At 40.8% G+C, this 27,592-nt stretch overlaps 2 protein-coding genes across 2 annotated transcripts in view; one reads left to right on the forward strand and one right to left on the reverse strand.

The window, feature by feature from the left end:
* The window catches only part of kalrnb (kalirin RhoGEF kinase b), a 55,418-nt gene extending 37,539 nt beyond the window's left edge, over positions 1–17,879 (reverse strand). The window contains exons 1-12 of the mRNA XM_056749812.1: positions 17,303–17,879; positions 7,841–7,933; positions 7,543–7,657; positions 6,589–6,781; positions 5,194–5,694; positions 4,590–4,712; positions 4,322–4,513; positions 3,722–3,853; positions 3,394–3,624; positions 914–1,036; positions 505–696; positions 252–424 (exon numbers count right to left, since the gene is read on the reverse strand). Coding sequence (XP_056605790.1) covers positions 252–424; positions 505–696; positions 914–1,036; positions 3,394–3,624; positions 3,722–3,853; positions 4,322–4,513; positions 4,590–4,712; positions 5,194–5,694; positions 6,589–6,781; positions 7,543–7,657; positions 7,841–7,933; positions 17,303–17,381 — 2,147 coding nt within the window. The 5' untranslated portion in view covers positions 17,382–17,879. The remainder of the gene's footprint in view (positions 1–251; positions 425–504; positions 697–913; positions 1,037–3,393; positions 3,625–3,721; positions 3,854–4,321; positions 4,514–4,589; positions 4,713–5,193; positions 5,695–6,588; positions 6,782–7,542; positions 7,658–7,840; positions 7,934–17,302) is intronic.
* Positions 17,880–18,906: 1,027 nt separating this feature from the next.
* On the forward strand, positions 18,907–27,184 carry ccdc14 (coiled-coil domain containing 14). Its single transcript, XM_056749816.1, is given in 14 exon segments — positions 18,907–20,223; positions 20,295–20,350; positions 20,420–20,489; positions 20,578–20,650; positions 20,944–21,081; positions 22,271–22,423; positions 22,525–22,619; positions 22,862–23,375; positions 23,660–23,798; positions 24,178–24,260; positions 25,408–25,584; positions 25,772–25,904; positions 25,994–26,226; positions 26,229–27,184. Coding segments are annotated over 14 exon segments (2,433 nt in total). The 5' UTR covers positions 18,907–20,193; the 3' UTR covers positions 26,768–27,184.
* The last annotated feature ends 408 nt before the right edge of the window (positions 27,185–27,592 follow it).

Consider the following 27,592-nt stretch of genomic DNA (forward strand, 5'->3'; position numbering starts at 1 on the left):
ATTTTGGCCCTTCTAGGGCATATTAAGATGTGATGCTCATGCGGGAGATACAAGCTCCAATCTGGCCGCAACCATCTTTTTACATTTAATATAAAATTAAATAAATAAAGTATATTTCACAAAAATAAAAATTTAAAAGCTACGTAAAAAATCAATTACAGGCAATATTAACAGAAAATATTGTATCGTAAGCGAAGAATCACCGTCAGGAAGGAGCACAGAACGTTCTGATGAGAGTTCGTTTAACTCACCGCAGGTGCTGAATAAGCTCCTCCCCTTCTTTGATGACATTGAGCGTGGCGTCCAGGGTGCTGCTCTGCTGCTGCTGAAACAGTCTGATGAGCTCCTGAACCGCATCCACGGAGTCAGCGTTCACCAGCGGCTCCACCAGAGTCTTCTGCAGGTCCTCCATCCACGTCCACAGCTGCAGAGAGAGGGAACAGATCTGGATTGCAACTACCAGACAATAGAAAGCATTGTTTAATGTGACTGTGCGTGCATGACCTCTTTGGTGTGGGTGTGAAAAGACACGGAGATATCCAGCAGCAGTTTCCTCTGCTCCACCCGCCGCACAAACTCCTGAACTCTGACCTCCAGGTGATGGGCGGCAGCGTAGATCTCTTCTGGATCACACTCACCCGTCTGAGCCAGCTGCTCGGCTGCCTCCAATAGCTTATCCGCATTAGTGTAAGTGTTCTGATGAGAGAGACACACACACATAGGGATCACATAAAACAATGAGAGAGAGATTATAAAAGAGCTTTTTTTTAAAGGCTGGCCAACCAAAATGCTCTTAGTAAGCATCACACACTGGATCCAAAACACAACACACTGGTGACAATGATGTTTTACTTTTCCATTCTCGTGCTCTCAACATGCACGCCTACACAACATATTGTGAGTTTGTTCTGACCTGTGCCACCTCCTGGAAGTCGTCGTGTCGTTTCTGTAGCGCTCGTGCTCTGTGCACTGACTTCCCAACTCCTGTGTGTTTACTGAGGAACGCCTCTCCGTGGTTTTCAATCCAGTCCAATACCTGTGAGCACACACACGTTACCACTGGACTATTCCATATTTCAAGGTAATACATTTAAGGGTCTGTGATGATACATAAATGAGCTTAAGCCAAAGATAAGCTTTAAAATTATTGTCTGTAGTAACCAAAAACACGTTGTTAGGGATGTGACGATGCGATTCGATTTATGATACTGATATCACGATACGATTTATAACTGCCCTTTTATTATTTCCCAAACGCTGCACATTTCTTTGTAATCTAAAATTGTATTTTATGGCAAATAATAATAACTAAACTGCCCAAATCAATACAGTAATGGTCTCATTAAAAGAAACAAATTGAGACTTTTCTTAGATTTTTTTTTACAAAATTCAGCCCACCGTTCCAAGTTTGCCGTAAAACAGTGGCCCCTGCTGTTCAAAACATGTATTGCGTTTCAAATAACATCTCAACCGGCTTGAATCCTCTGACATATAATAGATTTTCAACTGGCTCACTGTTAACATTACATCCCTACATGTCATAAGTTGAATCATTCCACGTGGAGCTGATAAAACAACTCAATGTATTGAATGTAAATTACAGTCCTTGGACAGCATTCAAGCTCTTGACCAGTGTAAACTAAACTCTCCCGTTTGACTGATCCTCTACACACAACATCATTTACTGCATTTACAACAGCTCTTGTGGAAAAACATCATTGGAATGAACCATTGACATGAAAATAAATTCCAGATCACTGATCCTAATGCTGAAATAAAGCACATACCAGACGAAGAGGAAAATTAGTCTGTTATTTGATAGCACAGAAGAAGTGAATGTCCTGTGAATACAAATGTGACGGCTTTGGAACGGCTACATGAAACTGAAGAAAAATGAACTGAACTGCTGATGACTCATACTGAACTCATTTAAACTGTCCAATCAAATGATCTGACTTCCAACAGCAAGAATCAAATGATGCAAACTATTGGCTATTAATTAAAGAGATGAGTCCTTCCATCCGTCCCAACTCAAACTTTATGTTTCAATAGGTAATACTTCAACACAGGGAAAAGAAAGTAAGTGTCTTAAGGGAACATATATCCACGCAAAGAATCTGAGAAGCAGAAGACTTAAAAAAGTCTCTGTTCGCTCTGCCTGTAATCTCGCTGCTGCATTGAAGTAATAATTGAGATACAATAGAAATGTCATTTGTGATTTCTCTATCCTTTGGGAACTATTGCAACACATTCTAATCGCAACTCCAAGCTTAAACGTTTAATGCCAATGGTCTCTGAGGTATTTTGTAAAGACTTAAGAATGACTTTGTCAGAAGTCTGATCTTTTTAGTTCACTAGTCAAGCTCAAAGCCCAGAGCAGGCTGATTTCTCTAGAACGGATCACATCAAAGAAAACACACAGCCCCGTCTGAGAACCGGTGAAGGTACAACGAATAAAACCCTGAAAGCTTCGGCCACAGGAAGGGAAGTGTATTGTTGAAGGTATTGACTTTAGGGCAAGCACAATACTGTTGTCCCTTGAGGACGCTGAGGCCACCTTAGTCAGCAATATGAGTCCCAATCCGTGTCACTTCCTCTAATATCCTCCGCACTCCATATTTTGTTCTGTCGTCTGTGAAACATCTTTACACGTGAATATCTACAAACAACTGCTAAAAGCTCAAGAGACTAGGTCGCAGTTTTCAGAAGCCCCTGCACATCACTGTTTGGTCAATACTGTGGTTCTACAGTATATGTGTGCATGCTTTTTGTGTTGCATTCATGCATGTATGCATGTCTGTGACGAATGCATGTGTTTTTTCTATGGACATTCAAGCATCTATGTTTGTTTAACGCATGAAAGTGTATGTGCATGCATGCGTGGCTGGGTAAGGTGTGCATGTGTTTCTTTGTGCGTTTGCACACATGCATGCCTGAGCGGAATTTGCATGTGTTTGTGCATGCACTGTTGGGTGAAGCATGCATTTGTGTGTGTGTGTGTGTGTGTGTGTGTGTGTGTGTGTGTAGGTGTGTGTGTGTGTGTGTTTGCGCGCATGCATGTCTGAGTGAAGTTTGCATGTGTTTGTGCATGCACGACTGGGTGAAATTTGCATGTGTTCGCATGCATGCATTTCTAAGTGATGTGTGCATGTATGTCCATGTTATTATGCACGTGTGGGTTGATTTGTTTGTGATTAGTGTTTATGCATATTTTCGCAAGCAGGTCTAAATTAAGTATGCATATATTTGTGTGCATTTATGTCTGTGTTATTGTGAGTGTTGTTAGTGTGTGCACGTCTGAGTGTTGTATGCAGGCATGCATATCTGTCTGCACATGTATGAATGTGAATATGTATGTATTTGTGGTCATGCACATGTGCATGTCCACTATACCTGTTGTACATCTTGCTGAAACACACATAGCTGAAGTCTCTGGTGCAGCCGGAGCTTGCGGTGTTGCAGGAGACCTTCTAGTCTGCGATACTGATGAACAATCTCATGAACCACCTCCAAAATCCCCCTCACTGCCTGACTATAGTCCGAGCCAGCTGTCAGAGACCCAGAGTCAGCAGGAGGCTGAGGCCTCTGCAACACATCCAGCAGGGTCTTCCCTTTCTGACTGACCTGAGATCAGAAAGACCACAGAGCTTTTGTCATTTAGAAAATGATTGGGCTACATGCTTTTATACAATTCATATTTCATGATACAAGAACCCCTCACCTCTGTGTATGCTGTGGTGACCTGCTCATACAGGTTCTGATGGTTATGAATGGCCATCTCGAGCTCTTGCGTCGTCGTCGGAAACCCGGTTTCACCGCACGACTTCACCCAGCCCTCTATACTGGACAGAAACTGAGAGCGGCACAGGGAGAAAAACTCTCTTAATCTGGAAACAGCGTAAAAATCTGTGTAACAAAACCATCAAGGACAGGGCAGCAATAAACACTCATTATAAACAAGACATAAATAAAGACAGGGTGGCTTAGAATGATACAAACTAGGGTCATAAATCAAACGTGCACACGTGTGCACATTCATATAGAGGTGTTATTTGTGTAGATAGCTGACTGAGGCCGACACAGGAACCTCGACTCGAGTCTCACATGGATCAGATCTTGGCAAAACGGATGAAATCAAGGTTATTGAATCAATGTCAAAACAAATATTTATACCCCTTTCACCTAATGAAAAATCCCCATTAGTCCAAAAACTAATTAAGAATTTTAATTAAGATAGATTGCTCTTTATAACTACAACAGTTCGTTATGGGCTGTAGACAATGTTTTCCACCTAACCTCAAGATTTAAACCATCCTGCTACCTGCTCAGACGTCTGGTGAAGCACAGATGACATAGCCAGGATGGCGCTGCGCTCTTCCAGCGCTGAAGCGAAGGTCTTCCACTCCTGATCTAACTGACCGGAGATCTGCTGTATCTGAGGCGCGGCGTAATGACCGGCCTCGCACAGACGTGTCGCCACGGAGACGATGCGTGAGATATTCACGTAAGCGTTCTGAAAGGAAAAAGAAATTGAGTCCTGCATGCCTATATCAGGTCAGGGCTTGTCTTTGAACAGCTGGACGTCCTACCATGGAGTTCATGGCGAAGTGGTCGTGTTGCGTCTGTAGATCCACGGTGTGCTGGTAGCTGACGCCGATGTCTGTGTGCGTCTGCAAGAACAGCTCTTTATTGTGTCCTATCCACTCGAACATCTACAGCGAGAGAGACGCAGAACACACATGGCCGCGGTCCATAAATGATCATGTCGGATCAATTGTAAATCTTTACAATAGAACAGACGAAATTGGAACAGTGGTGGTAAGGCCTCCGTTGATTTAGTTCCCTGTGTTACTAGTGATCGACAAGTAAATCTTAATATACACTCACTCATTTTTGAGTTTGGCTGCTTTACAAGCAATAGCCTTTAGTCTACTGGCTCCAGAGGAGCACAGATGGGCTCTCTCAGCAAGACCGGAGAGCGTGAGACTCTCTCTCCGTTTGGTCTTAAACGGAACACAAGGGCTCATGCAGACACCGAGCAGTAGAGGTGAGCATATCATAATTATTCAATTATTCATTATTTACACTTTCTACAACGTACATACTGACAGCTGCACCTTGATGACTTTTGCTTTTCTGATTGTGGTCTTGACACGAATGAGCATTTTGCTCGTTTGGCTTGGTTCCGCTCACCTTCTCAGCATCCTGCTCGTACAGCCGTAGCTGAAAGCACTGGTCCAGCTGCTGTTTGCGGTTGTGCCAGCCCTGTAGCAAATGCTGCCGCGTAACCTGAAGTTTATCCAGCAGGGTGGCGATCTTAGGCACCATACTCTGGAAGTCCGCCCCACCCGAAAGCCTCCCATCCCCCCCGTCCCTGATCTTCTGCAGGAGCCGCTGGCCCTCATGATCCAACTCATCCACCGGAGCCTTCGTCATGGTCTTCCTCAGCCGACCGTGTTCCTCCAGGAGCTTTCGCGCTTCCTCAGCATTGGCGGCCAGCTCCTGGCGGGAAAGTGCCTCCTGCAGCTCCTCCAGCCGAGAGAGGAGGTGCAGAGCGCCTCCGGTGAACTCTTCGAGCGAAACGCGCAGCTCTGTCCATTCTACGTGATTGTACTCCAGCGTTCCCTCTAGATCTGATGTCAGCTGGGACGGGTCCACCAGTTTGGTCAGACCTTCCACAGAAACCATACTTGTCTAAAGGAAACGAAAAAGAAATCACAAATGATTCTGTGTTGTCAATTCTACACCCGATAGACGCTACAGAGACTTCACTTTTAATATTTGTAAGATTTACTCCTTAATTGTTTTATTTATTGTGTCTCAGCAAATGCTTAATTTTGACACAATGTAAATAAATATTGTGTTTTGTACAGCACTGTCCAACGGGGTTAGATTTTTCAAATTCCTACCGTCAGGAACTCTCGAATGCGCGTGAACCACAGGCTTGTCTTTCCGGCAGACTATGCAGGCGTGTTGTAAATTCGGGTGACGATCGCTGCTTGGTTCCAATAGGATAACGTCTGCTCTGGCAGGAGATTTCGTCACCATCAATTGCGGTAAAACAAGCCTCTGGTTCACGTGCATTCGAGAGATGACGGAAGCTAGACATTAACGTTAATATTTCAATATGGATATTTCTCTTAAACAAACGCGTGGATTCCCTTCAGAAGACCTTTGTTAAGAACACAGAGCCTTGTCAACCGTTCTTTGATGGATGGATGCACTTTTTGGAGCTTTAAAATATAAAAACCCATTCACTCCCATTCTACCGCTTGGAACTAAAATGATACGTGGGATTATAACTCCTACTGCATTATTCTGCATTATGCAAAGTATCCCTTTAAAGAAAATATGAGTGAGGTGCACTGTACTTTTCCTTAAATAGTACTTTCCCCACCGCTTTATAATAACAATTACAAGAGGAAAAATGGAGCAATCATATGCACAGCGTGTACAGCCACAGGGACACTGTGTTCAGTATGCCAAAAAAGCTTAAAAAAAACTTACGCTGCACAAAATTCGGATGCTAGATAAAATATTTGTCATGTCACTGTCTCCTCTCGGTTTCTCACAATTGCATTCCTATACCTCAAAAGTGAACTTGGCGCTGCCAAAGTTGGTCTTCTGCTTCTGCCAGAAGTTGTCTGGTTTGATGATGAGAGCCACGCAGATCTCCGCTGGAAACGACTCCTGTAGGGTCTTCAGCAACGGCTTGATCAGATCCCACTTAGAGCCGCGCATGTCAATGATCACCGTAAACCCACGCTTACTTACATCCTCACTGCAAATTCAACACATGCAGAATGTTAGAGGAAGACTTACATAAGACCATTCTGTTTTACAATGTCTATTCTTATGCTTTCTAGAAATGTTTGCACGGGTACTGATGAATTCATGCGCTGTGGCTTTTGTTACATGATATTGCATCAGAATAGGAGAAACGTCAATATCTCATCCTTATGACAGATCTGCCACTGGACAGTTTTAAAACTGCAGTAGGCCTACACAATATGAATTACTTCACGGCTTAATGAAATGCTTGATTCTGATTGGCCAGTCGTGATTTGCAGGTTCATTATTCCCACATAACACCTCTCAAAACACAACCAGGATTCACCAAATCATTTTGGTTAAAATTATATATATTTATACAAATTAAATATAAATATGTCTTTTAATAACATATATGACATTATATTTACAAACGATTGTGTTCTCGATTCTGCGTATTGCTGCTGTCTTTCTGAAACCTCGTATCTCCATATTTCGTGATTTTTGGCTATAAATTATAACCATTATTAACCCTTTATGTTTGTCACCGGGTTTTGCAAATATCTAACTAATAAAAATGTATTTAAAAGTGCTTATCTACTTGAACAAAACAGTATTTAATCCTTAAAAAAGTACAGTTATTTTTCAGTGCCTTGAAAAACAGGGAATTTGGACCTCCAAGGTTTTAAAAGGACAGCGATGATATTCAATATTTCATCATCACGTTAGTTGTGACGATATCCAGAAGGTAATAATCGTGACAGTCCTGACCTGGGTACACTGAAGAGGTACGTCACCAGCTTACGCAGCTCCTCCTGCTTTATTCTGTCATGGTTACTCCGTGCAGGGAACGTGAGGATGGGTCCCCCTCTCTTATCTCTTCCTCCTAAAAACAAGGGGATAACTTTATTACATAAATTGCTTGATGGCCATAATTATGTTAATACCCACGAGTCTGTGTGTGTGTGCGTGCTTAAGAGCCCGGTGAGCTGTTCGCGTCTGGAATACAGAAAACCGGAGACGGGCACGGTGAAAGAATGTATTTATAATGCAGATAACCATTTCCCACCTGAGACAAAGGCGACTTTCTCTCTCAAAACTGTCAAGACATCAGACGCCTTTATTCCGTCATTCCTAAGAGAGCCTGATGAGAAAGAGGGAACTGGAAGAGAGGAAATAACAAGAGAAAGGCATAGTCAAATGTTTTTAGTCGTCGATTTCAAAGCATGTTTCTCCTCTGAAAATTCAATATTCCAGAAATATTCCTCACTATAATAAGAGTCTACTAATGTGACTGTTTAAATTTGCTACGTAACTTTTGGCAACGAGACACATAAAAAACAAAGACATTAGACATCATTGTGAATTAGATTTGAAAGCCACTGTTTCTATAAGATCATAAAGATTTTATCACATCACTTTAAACATTTTAAAATCTAGCACCAGTCATATATAAATATACGACAAGACTTTTGGCCACTTTCTTTTTGAAGCTCTTCAGCCCTTGTTCACCAAAAATTTCTGTTGTACTCTGCCGTTTCTTCCCATTTCCATGACAATAACATTTTTAGTGAGCTATTCCTTTTATTTATCACATCCACCAAAGCAGAAAACAAAGTCACATTCTGGCATAACAGTAAACCCGCACGACACGTCTAATTAAACATCGAATGAGCTAAAATATCTCTGTATTCGAAATGTGTGCAAATATAGGCCGAACAAATACATTGTGACAGCAGCGCTGTTCTCTGTAAACATGTTTCAACCGTCAGTATGTTTCGTACATGTATCACAAGGGAAACGTATACTGTAAATACTCAACGACAGCATTGAGCATAATTCTTAGTGATTTGACCGTGGAAAATAGAGTAGTAGGCCACAGCAGGTCGGGCGAGGGGGGCCGGGGATGCCCAGCTGTTGGCATCTCTCCTTCTGTTTGGATTCATTAGTGGTGTAATCTGCCTCCTCTGTAATCCCGCAGCCGACAGCTGGGCGCTGGGGCAGCCGGTGGGGAAAAGTTCAATCACACTTAAGCACACATAGAAGGGCAGACACACACACACACAAGTTGCACGCTTACAGATGTGGCACACGCTCCGCACTTGTCCAAACACACTCTCACCACTGTGAGATACATCTGTTAGGGCTTTATGAGACAGAAAGGTCTTTACAGTGTTTGCGGGTATATTTCATCTCTCTCTCGCAGTCTAGCTCCCATCTGCAGACTACATAAAGTATTAAACCTGAGTGCAGGAGTCTGATGCTGAACATGGCATGTTAAATTTACTGTGAGAACTGACTTTACCAGCATCTGTGAGAGGGCACACGGCACTGAACACACACATACACGGACAAGACTGTTTAAACGGGTTTTACACGTTTACATTTGTATAATCTATGCACAGTTGCTGTGTCTGTGTGTTAATTTTAATTTAATGATGTTCAGTTATTCATAGTGTAAGATTCTAGGTATTTATATTCATAGGTTTCTCTCCTTCACTTTGTTTCATTTCACAAGATATTAACTCACCGGAGTTGTTAATGACGGTAGGTGAACTCACAAAACAGTTGTTGGTTCATCACGTTGAGCTTCATCTGAACCTACACTGACACTCGAGCTTGAGGTGTTTGTTTACATTTACATATTGTACACTGTCAAAAATTATTAATATTCTTTAGTGAACTGTTTGGGATTGTTAAGGTATCACACTTTTATGACAAACATATTCCAGCAATAGAAATGTCATACATTTGTGTCAAGCGTAATGTTATGTTACACATCAAAACAGAGAAAACGAGCCCACCTCTATCATGCCATGATTATTCTTGTTCTTGCAGCGGAGTCATGGCATAGCCTTAAGTTGTGTGGAGGGAGAGATAGTTACCCTATGGGCCTTCTATACTCTCTCTCTGGTATGCATCTGTGTTTACCGCCCTTTTCGTCTCGTTAGCTTTCCCTCAGTGTTTGCTCTCTGTCACCTGGTCCTCGTTAATTATCCTGTGTAGTTCTCCCCTTTATAATGCCTTCTCGTCTCTTGTCCTGTGCTCGTTCGTCTTGTATCACTCCTCGTTCCTGTCTTTGTAAGTGTGCTTTGAGATTGCTCTTGCCTACCTTGTCCTGTATGTATTTAATGTTAGTCCTGTCTTAGTCAAAGTTTATATATTGAAAAGTTTCATTTGCTACCTGTTTTGTCCCCCTCGTGGGAAGTGTTTGTCTTTTGTGGATATTCTCAGTTTAGTTTTCCCCCATTGTGGGTGTTTGTTTTGTTCCTTTTTGGTATAATAAATCTGTTTAACCCCTTCACCACCGTGCCTGCCTGCAATTGGGTTCTTCCCCTGAGTTTCATGACAGAATGAACGCGCCAAACAGAACCCAGCAAGCAGTCATGGTGAACTCTGCGGTATCCGCCAAGGAGACGATGACCTGGGGACTTATGTGGATAGGTTCCTGGATGCCGCAGAGGAGGTGGTCTTTGGGGAGGCGGAGTTGGCTGTGTTGTTCAGCCGCGGCCTCAGGGATCCTCTGTCGCTGGCGGAGATGTGGATGCTGAGACCGCTGGACTTCGATGTTGTGTGGCGGTATGCCATGAACAGATCGGAGTCCAGGGTCCTAGTACTATCCAGTTATCCATCTCCGCCGACCGCTATCCCAGAGGGTCGTACCCTGCAGGTCGGAGTTGTGGGCATCACCGTGCCCTCCGCCTCATCCGCAGCAGCTTCGCCACCACCGACTGGTCTCCGTGGCAAGCAGGGGAGGAGAACGTCTTAGGGGTCCTCTTTGGAGGCCTCCAACCCCGAGCCAGCTGTGCCCTTCACCTCCTTCCTCCAGCCGACCACCAGATGGGTGGCTCGGCTGAAAAGGAAGGGGCAACGGAGGGCAGTTCCTGTGGTCCCAAGTCCAGAGGTATCAAGCCCCAAATTTTTTTTGCGGGGGGGCCCCGTGGAGGCGGGACGGTTCCCCTGAGCAACCGGCACCCAGCAACCGGCACCCAGCAACCGGCACCCAGCAACCGGCACCCAGCAACCGGGAAATAAAAAAAATCTTGATGACTTCTTCATAATACATTTTATGAATGCTTCAGGTGCATATGGTTCACATTTCAGTTTAAGTATTTATTATTTTCTGACCTATGCTTCCGAAATGTCATTCAGTTAATTGAAAGATTTTAATACTTACAACATAAATTAATTTAGGTCTCTGCAATGGTATATCACGGTCTTGACAAAACATTCACAGCATTTTAGTAGTAATTCCCAAAGGAATAACAACTTTTCTAATGAGCTGCTAACTGAAAAAGGGTAACGTAACCAATTTGCATACTACATCCGGAGTAGTAATCTATTTGAGAGAATAATATGTTCTACATCATAGTAAATTTACATTGCGCTGAAGTGCACTGCTGTTTCAGAATTTGACCAAAAAAGGCATTTGTCCAGGAGCAAATTTACTTTAATTATGTTGTCTGCCTTTGTAACAGCCGTCATTTTAATATGATGTTGAAGAACAATAGCTAACAATATGAGATTGAAGCTGAAATCATTTTAAAGTGAATTTATAAGTCATGAATGTAACTACATGTTAACACGTACAAAAACAGTATGTCTCACTAAAGTATCTTTGGTATCAAGATGCAATTTTATATCTAATGTCTTGTTGCAATCTCAGTGCCCTTTGACATCACTACCCAAGTGTGTACTATTAGTGCATAGTATGCATATTGAAATAGAAACCAACAATGCTTTTTCTTTCACATATTCCACCTGCACCACAACTGATCCGAAGTTACACATACAGTGCACTCAAGCTACACATGTAAGTGCATTCCCTGTGTATCGATCCTAAAGAATAGTCGCCAGCATCATGCTTTATGAGGTAAGATACAGGATATCTACTGTAAATCATGCAGACGCAACTAAATGCTATAAAACATCAATAAAATCACCTGTAAACAAAGACTGGATTGCTGGACTACTGTCAGCCAGCTGCAATGTGGATGTTGCGGTCTCAGTGAATACTAAAGATGGTTTTCTAACATCTTAACATGTCAGATGAAAGAAATGAGCATCGATGAGATGTCACAAGTCCATCTGCTACATACAAAGTGCCGTATCCATATTTCATAAGGATGCCATGCAGTGTTTTCTGCATGCCTTATGAGATCACCACATATGCTTCATGCGAGTGCACAGAGTGACCACTTGGCTTTGCCTGTTATTCTATATGATTTAGTTAGATCTGTATTTGGTATTAGAATGATGATCTGTAAAACACATTTTTCACTGAACATCAATAAAAGAATAGCAGTTACAATAACACCTGGAAGCGGTCCTGATAAAAAGGTCACGATGTGAAGTATTCTCTGTTTCCCATGTTACAGGATCAGGGTGTATCCACACAAACAGTAACACAAAGCCCTGTAGGACTACCAGGAACTAAATTTCCCCCGAACCGAAACCAATCTCGCCAAAACATTGCCAAATGCCCCCGCAGGATCGAATCCTGCCAAGGACAGAAAGAAAAGACACATGACCAGTACGATACGTTTTTGGTCCTCAGGTCCACCCAATAGGAAGTCTGAAAACAATGGTTGGCTCTGATTTGGTGTTAGTATGAACGATTGTCTCATGTAAGCTGTGAGATCAGAAACTGTTTCCAGTCCAACAACATTGGCCTGTGATCGTATGTACTGGAGCTTAATTTATGGCTTCAAGTCTATTCAGGGGAATGAACAGGGAATTGATTTTTTTCAGAAGGGCTGCGTTGTGCATAGAATTAAACTAGGAGTTTTTTAGAAAAAGAATCGATTCTTTGATTCAAATAGTAAGAATCGAGATTTGAGAAGGCTATTTCAATTGTGGGAATCGAATCGACCAGCAGGTCCGTGTGTGACATCACTAATACTGTGTTCATTATAAATGACCAAATTTTACACATCCCAGAAGAGACTTAACAGTAAGCACCGGGTGGATTTTGATTCATCCTAGTGATTTGAATCTTTTATGAGGTCGTCAGCTAATCGATTACAATTAGTTGACTGAACAACACTTAAAAGTAGAAAGCGAACAAGAGCAATGTTTAAAGCAATATCTTTTTGTAGAAATGTAGAAATACATTGTTTTAGAAGCAAAACATTATGATTTTTTCATGGTGATATAAGAAGGTAGCACACATACGGAGAAAATGTTATTTATTTTAAATTTAAAATCTTCTGCCAAATGCATTCTTACTAACTAATGCCTTATATTACACTGTTTATTATAATATCTCAATCAAGAAAATAAACTACATGTAAAATTATTGAGATTCTGGATGTTCAAAAACCTTGAAAATCAAATAATCAATAATAAATAAAGCCTTGTATTTGGTAAACTGAAGCCAACAGAAATTTAACTTGATCCTTCAGATGATGTGTATTTTGAGACATTAAAAGCTCTACAAATAGACTCTTAAACACTTGTGTAAATCACACTTTTACTAAAGCAAGCCTCCATCTTCAAACAGAAATGTGATTTGGCAGTCTGCTAACCTTAGATGCTTTTAAAACATTACGTGGTCCATTCTGTGATAAAAGTCTGTCTTTTTATTTCTATCATTCATTGCTGACAAATGACAGAGAGTAAAACAGTTTTATGGTAAAGAAAAACTGCCACCGATGATGGACACAATCCAGAAATACTTCTCAAATTGATTTCACTGTCTCCTCGCCAACATAATCACTGAATGTACCTTTTCTACTCAAAGTCCCGAGCTGAAATCTTGGCAACAGTTGCTACAGCAACACCTCTGGCCTTCATTCAAGAGAGAGATGGCCTGCTGAGGATAAAGTGTGCGGTGATGGTGGGCTTGCTTCACATTTAAGCACAGTCATCTACTCTGCCAGTTGAGAGTAACTTTATGTGTCTAGTAAAATCCATATCTTTAGGGATTATAGTAAATCATCTAACACTACACGAGGGTCGAGATGCTGAAGATAGGACTTTTAAAAATGGTGTAAAATAAGAACAGTATGCGCCTTCTGAAGAAATGCTCAAAAAATGTATGGGCCATATTTTTCTAAGAACATCTGCATTACTTCACTTAAATGTTCTGCCAAAACTCCTATCGGTGACATTACAAAACCATTTAATGTCTTACCGTATATAACTCCTAAGTTATGAAAGTAATGCATAATCACCATGATGCAACAGATACCTGATTATAGAAGCTTACCTTTACTCATTTTTATGTACTACTTCGACTCTTGGAATGGAAGACACTTTTTAGCTCAACGTGTGATGTGTTGCACAGGAAACACTGCACTATAAGTTAATGTTTAATGTTTTTTTCTGGGTAACTGCCAGTCCAATGTGTCTCCCGATTATACAGTTACAAGCAAAACATCCCGCACTGATTCAAATGATATTTACCTAACAGATTTTAAAACTGAGAGAAAGCTTGTTGGATTATCAGGATGTCCCTAAAACTTCAAACTTGGGCCCCCTAGCAACCAGCAAAACACCCTAGCAACACCCTGGCAACCGCCCACAACACCCTACAGCATCCTCGTTGTGTAAGCCCCACAACATTTATTGGGAAAACTGTTCAAGTTTAGCAGGAACGTTGCTGAATCGGAATTAAGTGTTTATTTCCCCCCCCAAAAAAAACATTTCTGAAATTTTTTTTAAATTATATTATGTTATTAAGCTTTTATTCTGTTTGTTAGCTGTATTTTTACTTATTATTACTTGATCAATACAAGCCAACTACAGTTTGGTTGATTTTGCTTGGACTGCACAATACAAATTGAGAATTTTGCAAATAAACTCTTCAAATGTACTAATAAATTGAACATTGTCTGGTAGGAAAGTATATTCTGTTGATTTATGAACTGTAGATGTAAACATAATTCACAAGCAATCGTACATTCAACAGCTTAGGGGCACAAGATGTTTATTTAGAATGACTGAAAGTCACAAGCGTGTTAGAGTTGAATAGAGATATCTCAATGTCTCAATAATATGTGAACATCCTTTTTCTGGCAAATCTTCACCTTTAAATGTCAAAATATTTAGATGAGAAACTCTACTGGCTTGTTATTTCTCCAAAGGATGCCAACAGAACCATAGCAACCATACAAATTATTTTGAGTCATTATGTAACAGCGATATTGAGATGGTCTGCACGCACATCCCAGCTTGTATTCATCATGACAACAAACTCCACACAACTTATATGAGAAAGAAGACACAGCGGTTGAACTGGAGAGTCGATGCAGGAGGAACCCACAAGGTAAGCAGCTTAAAAGTGATTTTAGCTCTATTACATCTTCATTGGTTTTAGGCCAAATATCTGGCAACCCCAGTTACGATGGGCTCCTTCCAAATGTAATACTTTGAAATAATGCTTATTTATCATGTTGCATAAACTAATAGCTCTGTTTTCACTTCATCTCTGTTCTTATAATTTAGACAAGACCCCAGACGGGCGTCTCGAGGGATGCAGTGCTTGAGCGAGATGCCCGTTCCTGCAACATGACTGTGATCTACCTTACTGGCACAGCGGTGTCCGTCTCCGCAGCCTCTCTCACAGCACCTGACATTCACACAGACATGCGACAACCTGCTTCCCAGACGTCCGATGCTGTGTGCATGATTATCCCACCCAGTGTGAACATACTAATCCGATGATGAGACGGAGAGCAATCCAGGCACTCTTTGACTCTGAATACTGAATGTTGGATGAGAGTGCAGGGGGTCTGAGGGGAATGGGATGATCACTGGGGGGGACACTCAGAAATCTGCCGTGTGTCCACAACTCCTGATATTTCTAACTGAGACCTGAGTGAGAGCGTTCATACTGAAGATCGGGACTAGCTGTCACACTGGGATGTGGTCACAAGGATCTTGTCTTATGCAGTAAACGTAATGTTTTGAGTCAAATAATGTCTGTTTTTCTCTTGAGGTTACTTTGTATGTGGGTGTGAAATACCCTTTTGTCTTCTTCAAAGACCAAGTTTGTCTATTTTTGTAAAAATTTGCATTTGTGACCCTGTCTGTGAAATCCATCCTAAAGTTAAATATTGGAATGATGAGATTATAGGAGCATCAAAGTAGTTTTATATAACCGTAAAAATTATTTTAAAAACATGCCGTTTTCTTTCTTTAGATTATTATATGATAGATTTTGAGATAAAATGTCATAAAATGTCATTTATTATCGATAAATACTGAAATAAATGAATTTATTGAGATGGCCAGTGGTAGGCTTCTGTTTTTTTAATCTTTGACATCTCCTTACTCTGTCAATATTAAATATTTCCACAAAATGTTCTTTACATTATGTTGGATGATTTATTGTAGAAAACCGTAAATCGCAAAAAGACTTTGGGTGGGTTTTCACAGACTAGGAAACATTTTTGTATATAAATAAACACAATCAACCGCACTGATTTTAAGTTCGAACGATGTTGTCTCAACAATGGAAATGCCATAAAAAAGTCCAATTTTTATTCGGGCAAGTTGTCACGTGTATTTTATTAATTACAGTATCTGTTGGCCATAACAAACGTTTGATCCGTTTGTTATCCTTTACATTTCCATTGTGACAACTTACCCCAAACAGTGACAACATTTGAAATTCACTGGGCATGTGTGTTTAATGAGCTGAATCTTTTATGATGCTGTAAAATGGTGGTAATGCTTTAGTAATAATAATGAATCCTAATGTAGTATTCACATGACACACATGGATGTTCGCATTCCAACACACAGTGACACACACACACACACACAGCCTGCATACACAATCAGCAATATACAGATAAATGGTGCAGAACTAGGTCAATGTTAAGGGTCATAGTTCAAGAACTGGTGAGTGTATAAAATGAGTAAAGCACAGCTGGTGGAGGTGTCAGGTTGGACACGCGAGCAGGGTGGATTGGCTGGATGCAGCACATGAGACAGAGGGCCCTTCGCGCATTTCTCCACGGCCATGAAATGTCTTTGTTTGGCGCGTACAGTAGCGACACTTGGGGCAGTTTGAGGGAATCAACAGGCTTCGGGCTCAGAAACATGAATCAATGTCACGACCGACAAAAGCCTGTGCCACTCCCGCGCCAGCCTCGGCGCCGCGTCCAGAGGTGATAGTAGCGCAATTAGAGAATGTGTTGAAGGTGTGAGCATCAAGTGACAGGTGAAGTATGGTGCCCTGTTTATTTCAATGGGGATTCCTCCCTCTGCCGCACAATAACCAAACACTAAAAGGGCGTCGAACGTGCCGAAGCGTTCTGCATTCACGAACATCAACCGGGCTTTTGAGGAACGCGACAGTCATCGCACATATATGTGTGTTGCAGAACATGTGCATAACCTACGTCATGTTATGTATGGGATGGGTGTGCTGCGTATTCAAATGAATGACATTCAAACCAAATGGGGCATGAAAGGAGTGGGCTTCTAACGCTGTTAAACTCCGTAACTCAACACGAGCAAACTCACAATGAAAGTCACATTAGCACAAAAGCGCACGCACGCGTTTTACATGCAAGTGTACCTGTTTTGAAAAACGGCTCCGTATCGGGATCGTTCGGTCCTTCCTCGGCCGCCTCGGCAGAATTCATCATTGCCATCATTGCAGAATACGCCTTCCCACAAACGATGATAGCAAACGGAGTTCACACCCACGAATCTTTGTCATCTACGTGAGGAGATCACCGGAGCGCGTGGCCGTCTCCATTTGCGAACGCTCGTAGTAGCGGAATAATGACAATGATGCCCGAGGTCCCGATACTGTATCGAGCGCGCCGCTGGGCGCTTTTGTTCCGAGCCCACCCACCTCCGCGAGACCACTACTGGTGGACCCCAATACGAACAGGCAAAATAACGTTTCTTCAGGTAAAATCCTTTATTCAATCATTATCCCTCCATCCGCGCGATGCCCCGGCCGCCGTAAATAATGGCAGCACTCCCCCACGCCGCTTGAGCGGACTGAACGAGCCTCCACGATGGGTTATTATCACACAACAAACAATCCGCGAAACAAAAGGATAGTTTTGGCAAGAGGTGTTGCAGATCGGGGTTCTTATTCTTTATTCTGATGCGGCATGAAGAGCTGGACCAATCTGTCCTCCTGATGCGCTCGAGCGCTTCCTAATAATGGGGTGTGCGCGCGCGCGCGCGCGCGCGTTTCAGGAGGCCGGAGAACCCCTGCTATCACCAACATGAATACAATCAATAAACAGGTCTGCAAAATAAAATTAGTTCACAAAATTGATTTTTAGAAGTAGTAATTGATTCACAGACTTATTTTTTTTTGGTAAAATTATAGTCATGCAAATGGAAATATAAATATAAATGAACGTTCATTTATTGAAATTCATATTTAGTTCGTTTATTATTTATTCACCCTCATGTCACCTCAAACCTGACTTTCTTTTGCAGAACACAAAAGAAGATATTTTAAATAATGTCGGTAACCAAACACCATTGAACCCCATTGACTTCGTTGTATTAACACAAAACTATTAGGTTCATCTGTAGGAATATTACATTTTCTTCGTCATCCACCACGCCCCGTTATAAACAAATGAGAATGTTTGTTTAGAAATGAAAGGCACGCTTGAACTTCTGCACTATTGTGTTGTTTCTGGAGGTTAAATGCAAACCAGGAAATTTGGTCTTCCTGTGATTCATATTTTACGCAGGCAAAATTCAACACATCTCTGAAAAAAATGCATTTCGTTTTAACGGGTACTGAACGAAGACGTTAACTAGCAGAATTACAAAAGCACGACAATTTATTAGTTAACATTCAAATGATTATTTGTTCTGAAGGTTTTTGGGGAATGATGCAGATGGTGAACGCGCGCCCTCGTGAGGAATTGTGGCGTCATAATAAACTATTAAGAATAAAACTAATTTTAAGTTAAACAATGTATACGCTCAAAAAAAATTGTACATTTTAAAGCTATGAAATCAAGGAAATATACTGTTTAAATTGAGTAAATGTAATAGGGCCTACTTTTTTTTAAATCTGATTAACTTAAATAATTATATTAGAATTCACAAGTGTATAGGCTATTAAAACTATTATTATAACTTGTTCATTCATTCATTAAATAAAGCTAAATAATATATGGACAAATTAACTCTTTCTTTATCCATTTTTGAATATTACATTTAAAAAATCAGTTAAATGATTTTAAAAGATTTTATTAAGTTAATATGGCTGTTTGTTCAATCTTTTTGTATTCAAATGAAATCATGTCATGGGCCGCTTGCTTTATTCTAGCCGGTGACCCCACCTGTGTTCACCCTAATGCTTGTTTGCCATATAAGACATCCTGTGACGTGTAAGTCTACTTGGCAGAGGTGTCTCCAGAGGTATCCAAGTTTGACTCTCACTTACCTGAACACACGAGCACGAGTTAAATGTCATTCATATTTTATCCAGGGCCATCCCCTCTCAAATGGTCCTTGCAGTGACATTAGTGTCTAGCAAAACTGTAAAGATAGATTTAAACAAAATACATGTAAAAACCGATATGCACAAACCCTGACCCAATACACAAACTCCCCTGTTTAAAGCTTGCCATCATTTTCTCTCTTTGTCTTCCATCATTACAGAAGGTTGATTATGGCATGATGAGGGTGTCTGATTTCATCAGCAGTCTTGATGTGTGTTTGTGATGAGCATCTAATGGCACACGGAGAAGAAGAGCTCTGAATGTAACCTCATCTATCCATTACAGAGACATCCGGGTCAAAAAAAAACCGTGTTCCCTGCTTTCTGCCCATCATGAGACCGGACATGATTTAAAACACCACTTATGTTGACCGTCCAATAAAAAAATCAGATTTTAACCAAGTGAAATAAAATACTGCACGACCTTCTTTGTGCTGACCTATTATTCTTAAAAATAGATGTAGAATTAATGAAAGAAACAAATAATGCGTTATTTTAGCACTTCTAGAACTGACGAGCGGGAATATCGCGTTACAAAACCGCGAACTGATTTCTGAACCGCTCCGTCATCTCCATGGAAACACATTTCTAGCGTCTAAACCTTTATGGGCGTGAACCAAGTACAATGATTGACACGGTCTAAGCCCAATAGGAAAAGAGGTGATGTTCTGTGCAGCATCGCACCAATGAAATCCCGACAAAAGGAAACCGCCTGTCTTTCTATTGGTCGACAGAACTCGGCTTCCGTTTTGAACGTCAAAACTAGACGCTTGAATGGCGGCAGAGATTCAAGCGATTTGTTTTGCTGTTCAGATGCAGATCGACTTGTCTTTATAATTTGCTTTATTAATTCACGGTTTAGATATTCGTCTCCTAATAAATACGAAAGCAACGTTAAACCTTTATTAGCATTACTGTATGTTGTAAGGATAACAGTGATGACACAGTAGGTAAACTTTGTGTATTACGTCGAATCTCACATGGCACGACAAGGAGCTTCAAGACCAAAGGTAATGGACTATTATATACATATTTATATTTGTACTTTATTGTTGTGAAGCACTGTTCCTGTCGTCTGCAGGTGGTCTCATCAGGCAGACTCACAGCATCTGGACGGGGACACATATACAAGAAAAAGTAAAAAAATCCTGAGCATTAGTTGACATCTTTTGCATGATACTTTTTAACACGTTCATTCTGGTTTAGGGTCGTGGGGAGGTCGCTTACACCCCTTGAACCTGCATATTCCCTTTACTCTACAGATTCTGAAGATCAGGTACAGAAGTTACACATCCTTCATTAATATATTGTGTAGAATGGAAAATGGCATTCTGACTGCAATCTTTCTTATCACAAATATCCAGGTGACAACGGTACACAAGGGACTGGATCGATGTGCTGCTTTACTCAGTGGGATACTTGCAGCTGAACAAGAAGGTGGGATGTGCATATGGTAGCACTTCAAGGTTTCCTTTTGCACCTATAGACCCTTCCAGACGACGTAAATAACGCTGGTCCTGAAGAACTTCTTGTTTCACTACACAAATGTTTGAACAGGATACAACCAAATGAATATTTGTAACTGATTTAACATTTTAAACAAATTTCGTTGAGATTTAGTTATTTAAGATAAAAAATAAGAACTTAATTAAAACTTCTGGACCAGTGTTTACATTTTGCAAAGTGGTCTATAGCAATGGTGGAGTAATGAGATTTGACATGTATAACAGAATCAAAGGCAAAAGCAGAGGGGAAAAAGAGCAGCAACTCTAAACCCAAACACAAGATTCTGTCCAGAAAAACAGAGACGGACCGAAAACAACACGGGAGGAAGACCCACGCGGGAACGCATGTGAACAAGAAGCCAGGTAATGGTCCCTAAATCTAGTGTTCTTTATCAATGATTGATGATTTGTTATGATGTCCTTTTAAAGTGTCACAAATATATTACCCTGATTGTTAAACATTTTTCTTTGGTTCATACATCTTGGTTGGATTAAAGGTGCTGTATGTAAATATTTTACTGTATTAAATCAAAACATTAACTTAATATGTTCCTAGATATTGAGGAAACATGCCAAGTTCATATATAGGTTTGTCCAGAAAACAATGCTATTGCCAGTTATTCCACTCTGAAATGTGCCGGAATGTCTGTTTTGTTTTGGTCCGTGTGACACCGCCCACTGACGATTTACCCACTAGTGTATTTTGACTGCTCGGTTGCCAGTTGTTGACAATCACAGCGTATTGCAGCAACCAAACGATATGGGTCAGAACAGATTCCACCCTCTCCGGTACTTCACGGCGCGTTGAATGTTGCGCCATCTTGGAAGGTCGCTGCTGGTGCGTTCAGTGCAGTGTTTTGTTTTCTTGTTTGATTAGAAATTATAACTGTGGTAGGTCGGTCTTGCTGTTTTAAAAACTGCAATAGTATTACGCAGAGTCGTTCAGGAAAAGACCATGGTACTTTCACTTTCCATTTCTTCTTATATCAAACAAAACAAGTAACGGTACATAGCAAAAGAATAATAGCAGTGGAGTATGATCCTCCCAAGATGGCGGCGCACCGGCAACATTCAACATATGGCCTGATGTCAGCTTCACATTCTCTATTACGTTGCAAACTTAGAAAGAATTACTATATCATTTTACAACTTACGAGGATATATACAATTTTACCAGGGTTATTTAGACGAGACCGCAATATGAACCGTAAATCCGACCTTCGGAGGACGCAACCTTTGAAACGAGCTGCTGATTGAGTTATAGTTGAAAACAACAAAACCACTGCAAACGTATAAATTATCAAATGAACTTAAAGCATAATAGAGCGTTCCCACCAAACGCGACTTGCGGGAATAAATCGCGTTAGGGTTAGATGTTCCCTAACCCTTAACGCTTCATTCTAGTTTGGTGGGAACGCTTTCCATTCCACTCCAGGATGGGGGGGAAAAACCCTCGCGATACCAAGCTCAACCGCTAGGTGTCAATGTTACTCACAGCTCCTTTAATATTGTGTTAACGCCAAACACTACAGGTTATTTCTTCCTTTTTTAGTTCCGGTGCAGAAGACGATTCTGTCTGCCAGATCGTACCCAGGTTTAAACCCTGTGATCAGAGATCATCCTGCAGGACCGGCACCTGGAACAAAATCAAAACAGATTCAGCAACATTTAGTCCCACCGGGCCTCTCGCAGCCTGCTGCTAACAGTAAGAAAAACATGCTCTATAACTGACTGACGTATGTTCCTTGTTTTGTGGATCTGTCCTGATTGATATGATTTCTGTTCTGTTTGTCTTTTTGTTTTCAGGTGAGGTTCAGAAACACACAGTGTTTAACTGTCGACTGACTACATCTACACCTGCACTGAGCCCTCAGAGACCCGCTTCAGCTCAGGGTGAACCTGTACGTCTATCATTACATTACATCTTTCATTCAAGAATGATGGATATCTAACACCACGTTCTAACTCGGCATGACGCAAAATGTCTGTATTAGATGTTCAATATGTGCTGATGGGATTTCACATAGGGCAGAAATGGAAACTATGATTGTTAGAACGCTTCTTTCAATTTTGTCTGGATCAGACAGAAATGTTTTTATTGCATGATTGTGTCACATGAATCTCTCGCTTTCTCTTTGCCTAGTGCTCTTCAAAGTGTACACAGAGCAGAAGTAGCTCAACAGAGGGGTTTCATCATGCCGACCCGCCTCAGTTCGCCCGCTCTTTCCCCATCCCATCAGCAGTCCAACAGCAGTGTCCCGTCACCGTGGAGTCACCTTTCCAAAATGGGCTTTGTACTCCTGCGGAACAAGAGTTAGCGTTGATCACCCGTCCAGTCTGTGATGGTCCCGTAGGGTCAAGTGGGAGCTTTAGCTGCCCTTCAACGTCAGTGCCAGCAGCACGGGTGTCCGTTCAGACCCACGTTAGCCCAGCACGTCCTCATCCAAATGGACCGCCGCTGATGTTGCGGGGCTCGCAGGAGAGTTCAGAAGAAAGTGAGGGAGATACTAGTGCAGAGGACGAGACTAAAGATGAGCACGATGTGATGGACACTACACCTGTCAGAGATATCTGCACCAGTCCAGAGAAGACCGCCCGGAGAGTTATGACTGTCAGATATATGCTGGGAGAGCTGAAGACCCTGCTCGCAAATCAGGGTGAGAATGTTGAAAAAATCTCTGATTCACAAACAAAAGTGTTCTCGTGTAAGCATCTTACGCACTTCCTTCAGAAAATCCTAAAATCCAGTTTTCTGTGTAATGATATTGTTGGCGGCTCTTATTACACCTTCAGCCTTTCAGTCGTCTCCAGATTCATGAAAACCGATATTCCGTTTCAAACTCAAAATGGTTGTGTGATTCACTTTGAGCGTCATAATTAGAAATGGAGCCTTCAGATGGTTTTGATGGATCTGAAGATCTTGTGTGTGTTTTGTGTGCAGACAGTGAAGCTGTGCGTCTGATCTCGGAGGTGGAGCACAGCATCTCGCTACTCCCGCTCATGGTGGGCAGCACCAACATCCAGGCTGAGATCGCACTCGCCGTGCAGCCGCTCCGGAGTGAGAACGCACAGCTGCGCAGGTCTGCAACCCCAAGCTTTCACTTTTTTTTTAAAGGTTTATTTTGGGGCTTTTTGCCTTTAATTACAGTACAGTAACAGGACAGGAAGCAAGTTGGTGAGATAGAGAGTTGGGTTTGGGAAAGGGTTGCGAGCCAGTACTAGAAATCGGGTCGCCCGGAGCGCAACAGCGCCATATGTCGAAGCACTTAACCACAAGGCTATCGGCTCCGACAGCTTTTACATTTAAACACAAGAAATAAAAAACGTCACACAGGTTTTGAATGACATACACAAATGATGACATAATTATTATTTTGGTGTTAACAGTATGTTTAAGATCATCACAGATATGCTTTAGAATCAGTGTTGTGTATAAGAGTTTGTGCGTATGTCTTCTAGGCGTTTGCGAATCCTGAATCAGCAGTTATTGGAGCGTGAGAGGGCTGAACGGAGAGCCAGGCCAATGGACTGTAACATGGAGGGTGAGTAACTCTCTTCTCAATGCTGTCGCTGGAAAGAGAGAATTCATTGATCCCTGTTAAGAACTGACTCATAGAACCCGACAACGGTCACTGATATACATTGCATGCACTACAAATCACTTTTAAAGGTTTCTAAGAAATGCATGATTGTAAATATTAAGTGTATATCCGATAAAGAGAGTAGATTGACGCACATGTTAATTATGACGTATCAGGAGAGCCTTTAAACACAAATCAAAGGCGATCTACACACCTAAGATGATTTCATCGCTGTCCTTCTGAAACCTTGGATGGAACCAAATTCTCTGTTTTTCAGGAAAAGGGAAAAAGTTTTTTAAATGATTAAATACTGTGTTGTTTAATTTACAAGCTCTTAAAGGAACAGTTTACCCCAAATAAAAATTCTGTCATCATTTACACACCTCCGTGTTGTTCCAAATCCGTATAAATTTATTTTTGCTGATTAATACAGAGAAAGATATTTGGAAGAATGCTTATGACCGGACAGTTCTAAGACTTTTACTACCATAGTAGGCAAAAATACTTTATCTATTTTTTGTTCTGTTGAAATAAGATATTTTTAAGAATGTAGGACAGCAAACAGTTCTGGGGCAATTTGCCAAAACCAAACAGACGCATTTAAACAGAGTAATTCATGACAGAATTTCATTTTTGGTTGAAATATCCCTTTAATAATTGTTATTGCTTATATATTTGCAAAACCTAGTGACTAAAAATAATGATTTATGGCAAAAAAAATAAAGTCTCAAAAACCGAGAGGTTTCAGTAGGACGTCAGCGATTTGCAAATGCAGATCCAACAGAAGACTTGCAATTAAACAGCATTCAAAACTTGCATATTTGTATATTATTAATAATAATCAATTAATATGATTTATATTGTTTGTATATTTTTGTAAAAAAAAAATGTATATTTTTTATTTGTGAAGCATTTTATGTGTGTGTGTGTGTTTTTTTTTTTAAATGAAACATGTTTAGTGTTGTACTGTAAGATAGTGTTAAAAAACTGAATCATGTAAAAGATTCAATGTGTGAACTATAAAAAAATATTTAATTTTCTATGGCTAGCCGAGTACTAAATCAGAGCCCTTAAGAAAGGTGTTTGTGTGTGTTTGGTTGTGTTTCAGTGGTGGCATTGCAGTCACTGAACGTCACTCTTCAGACTCAGTTAAATGAGAGCCACAGAGAGTTCCAGAACCTTCAGCAGGAGAACATGAGACTACAGAACACCTTGGAGAAAAAAGAAAATGACTGGCAACGGCACAAAGAGCAACTCGAGACAGAGAACAGTCGCCTCAGGCTGGGTATGAATGTTCAAGTATGATTTTCTGAGACACTCAATGTACAGAATAGCCAAGGATGGAGATTTTGGAGACAGATTCCGAAATTTTCCTTTAATGCGCTTGTGGTATAATAATTGGGAATATGAAAGTCATGGTATGACAGAAACTTTGGTGAGTTTTTGATTGTGTCATCTTACAAACCCTGCAGAGTTTAGTGAGGCGTTAGCTGAAATGAAGAGCTGCCTGATTAAACAGCAGGAGCATGAGATTGAGAAAGCTGCATTGAGTCTTCGTCTCCAGCAGGGGGAGGCAGAGATCAACACACTCCAAGAGTTCATCCAGTAAGAGTTTGACTCAACTACAATGTCATATCTTCAACTAATAAATAATAAACTTCTAAATGTGAGTGATGTTTCTTTTATGCCCACAGGAGTCTACAGAGAAACCAGATAAAGCCATATGTCACCCAGTCATCTCAACAGCTGGATCCAACTCAACCGAACGCGAACCTAACCAAGAGTGTTCTGGAATTGCATGAAAATGCACAGAGAGAGGCGAGCGCATCAGACAAACTCTCCAACACTGTAAAGACCTATCTTCAGACTCTGGAGGGGACGGGACAGGCCTCTCCTCCCGCAGAGCGTTCGGAAGAGAAGGAATTACACCATCAGATAGTAAACTCACCTCTCTAACGGTAAAAGAAATGCACAAGTCAACCCTGGAAGCAATAGCTGAGAAGGTTTCTCTGTCAGCAGAGCAGAATTCAATATCCTTCGCTCCTTTAAAAGAGACTTCAATGGGGCCGCCTGTCACTGGTGTTGCTCACAGTAAACCTCTCACACAGTGTGACGAGCTGACCGTCACAAAGCGGAAAGATGTGGATGAGAATGTAGGGCTGAAATATATGGCCCGTGCTTTTGAAAAGCTGGGTGTCTCGGAAGGATTTCGCGATCAGATCTTCGATCAATTCCAGCGTGCCCGGGGGTGTCTGAAGATGGATGCCGAGGGAAACACTGGGCTGCCGTCAGTGATGGAGAGCACTTTCTCCTCTTGTGATGATAAGTCTTTTGCGTCTGACGGGAGTGTGAATACCTGGCCCACATTTAACACACAAGATGAGCAGAATTTCAGAGACGGTCTAGCAGCACTTGATGCCAGTATAGAAAGTCTGCAGAGAACGCTGAGAGCTGATTTGAACAAATGATGCTTCAGCAGTTACGAGTGAGGATCGGATTTTTAATTTGATTGTATGTGTGTGTTATTTATGAATACTTGTTTGTGTTTTATTAAATTATTACGGTAAACTTTTTTCTAAGCATTTGTTTTGTTTTGCAGTCTTTGCAAAATTTTATAAAATTAAGTGGTTTGAATTTTGACCAAAATTCTCATCATTGCCACATTGTATGGTATGTTTTTCACTGCATGTTATAATTCACTCAAATATCACAATTATTTCATTATTTACTTACTTCATTTACTTTACTTACTGATTTTTAATGACATAAGGGTAAACAATGACATAATGTCTTTCTGGTTTTAATTAAGGATATAAGAAAAATAGCAGAAAATGACATATCCACATAATGTAGAAAACGTTCAATAAAATAAAAATATATATAATACGCCAAAAACAAAATCCTTTACACTATCTATAACTTCATGTATCTTGGTCTAGACTTTTTACTGTTTTCTATTTATTTATTTATTTATTTACTTTTGGTACATATTTAAACATAATCAACTGTGACCTCATATGACAATGTTGAATTTTTGTGATGTATGTTTGTTTGTGTGTAAAACGTTTTATTTTTGCCGTGCTCATTTTTTTTTATTATAACAACATACCAAATCAAATATGAAACAACAATATAACTTTTGAAAATGACTTCAGTGTCCAATATTTGTAAACAAAATTAGACCAAACATAAATTTACAAGACACACAAAAAACTACAATACAATAACAACAAATGGGGAAAGATGCATGGAATTAATTATAATTTTAAAAAAAGAAAGATTTTGAAAATGTG

The sequence above is a fragment of the Triplophysa dalaica genome, chromosome 6 (genome assembly GCF_015846415.1).
Source record: "Triplophysa dalaica isolate WHDGS20190420 chromosome 6, ASM1584641v1, whole genome shotgun sequence".
Taxonomy (NCBI): Eukaryota; Metazoa; Chordata; class Actinopteri; order Cypriniformes; family Nemacheilidae; genus Triplophysa; species Triplophysa dalaica.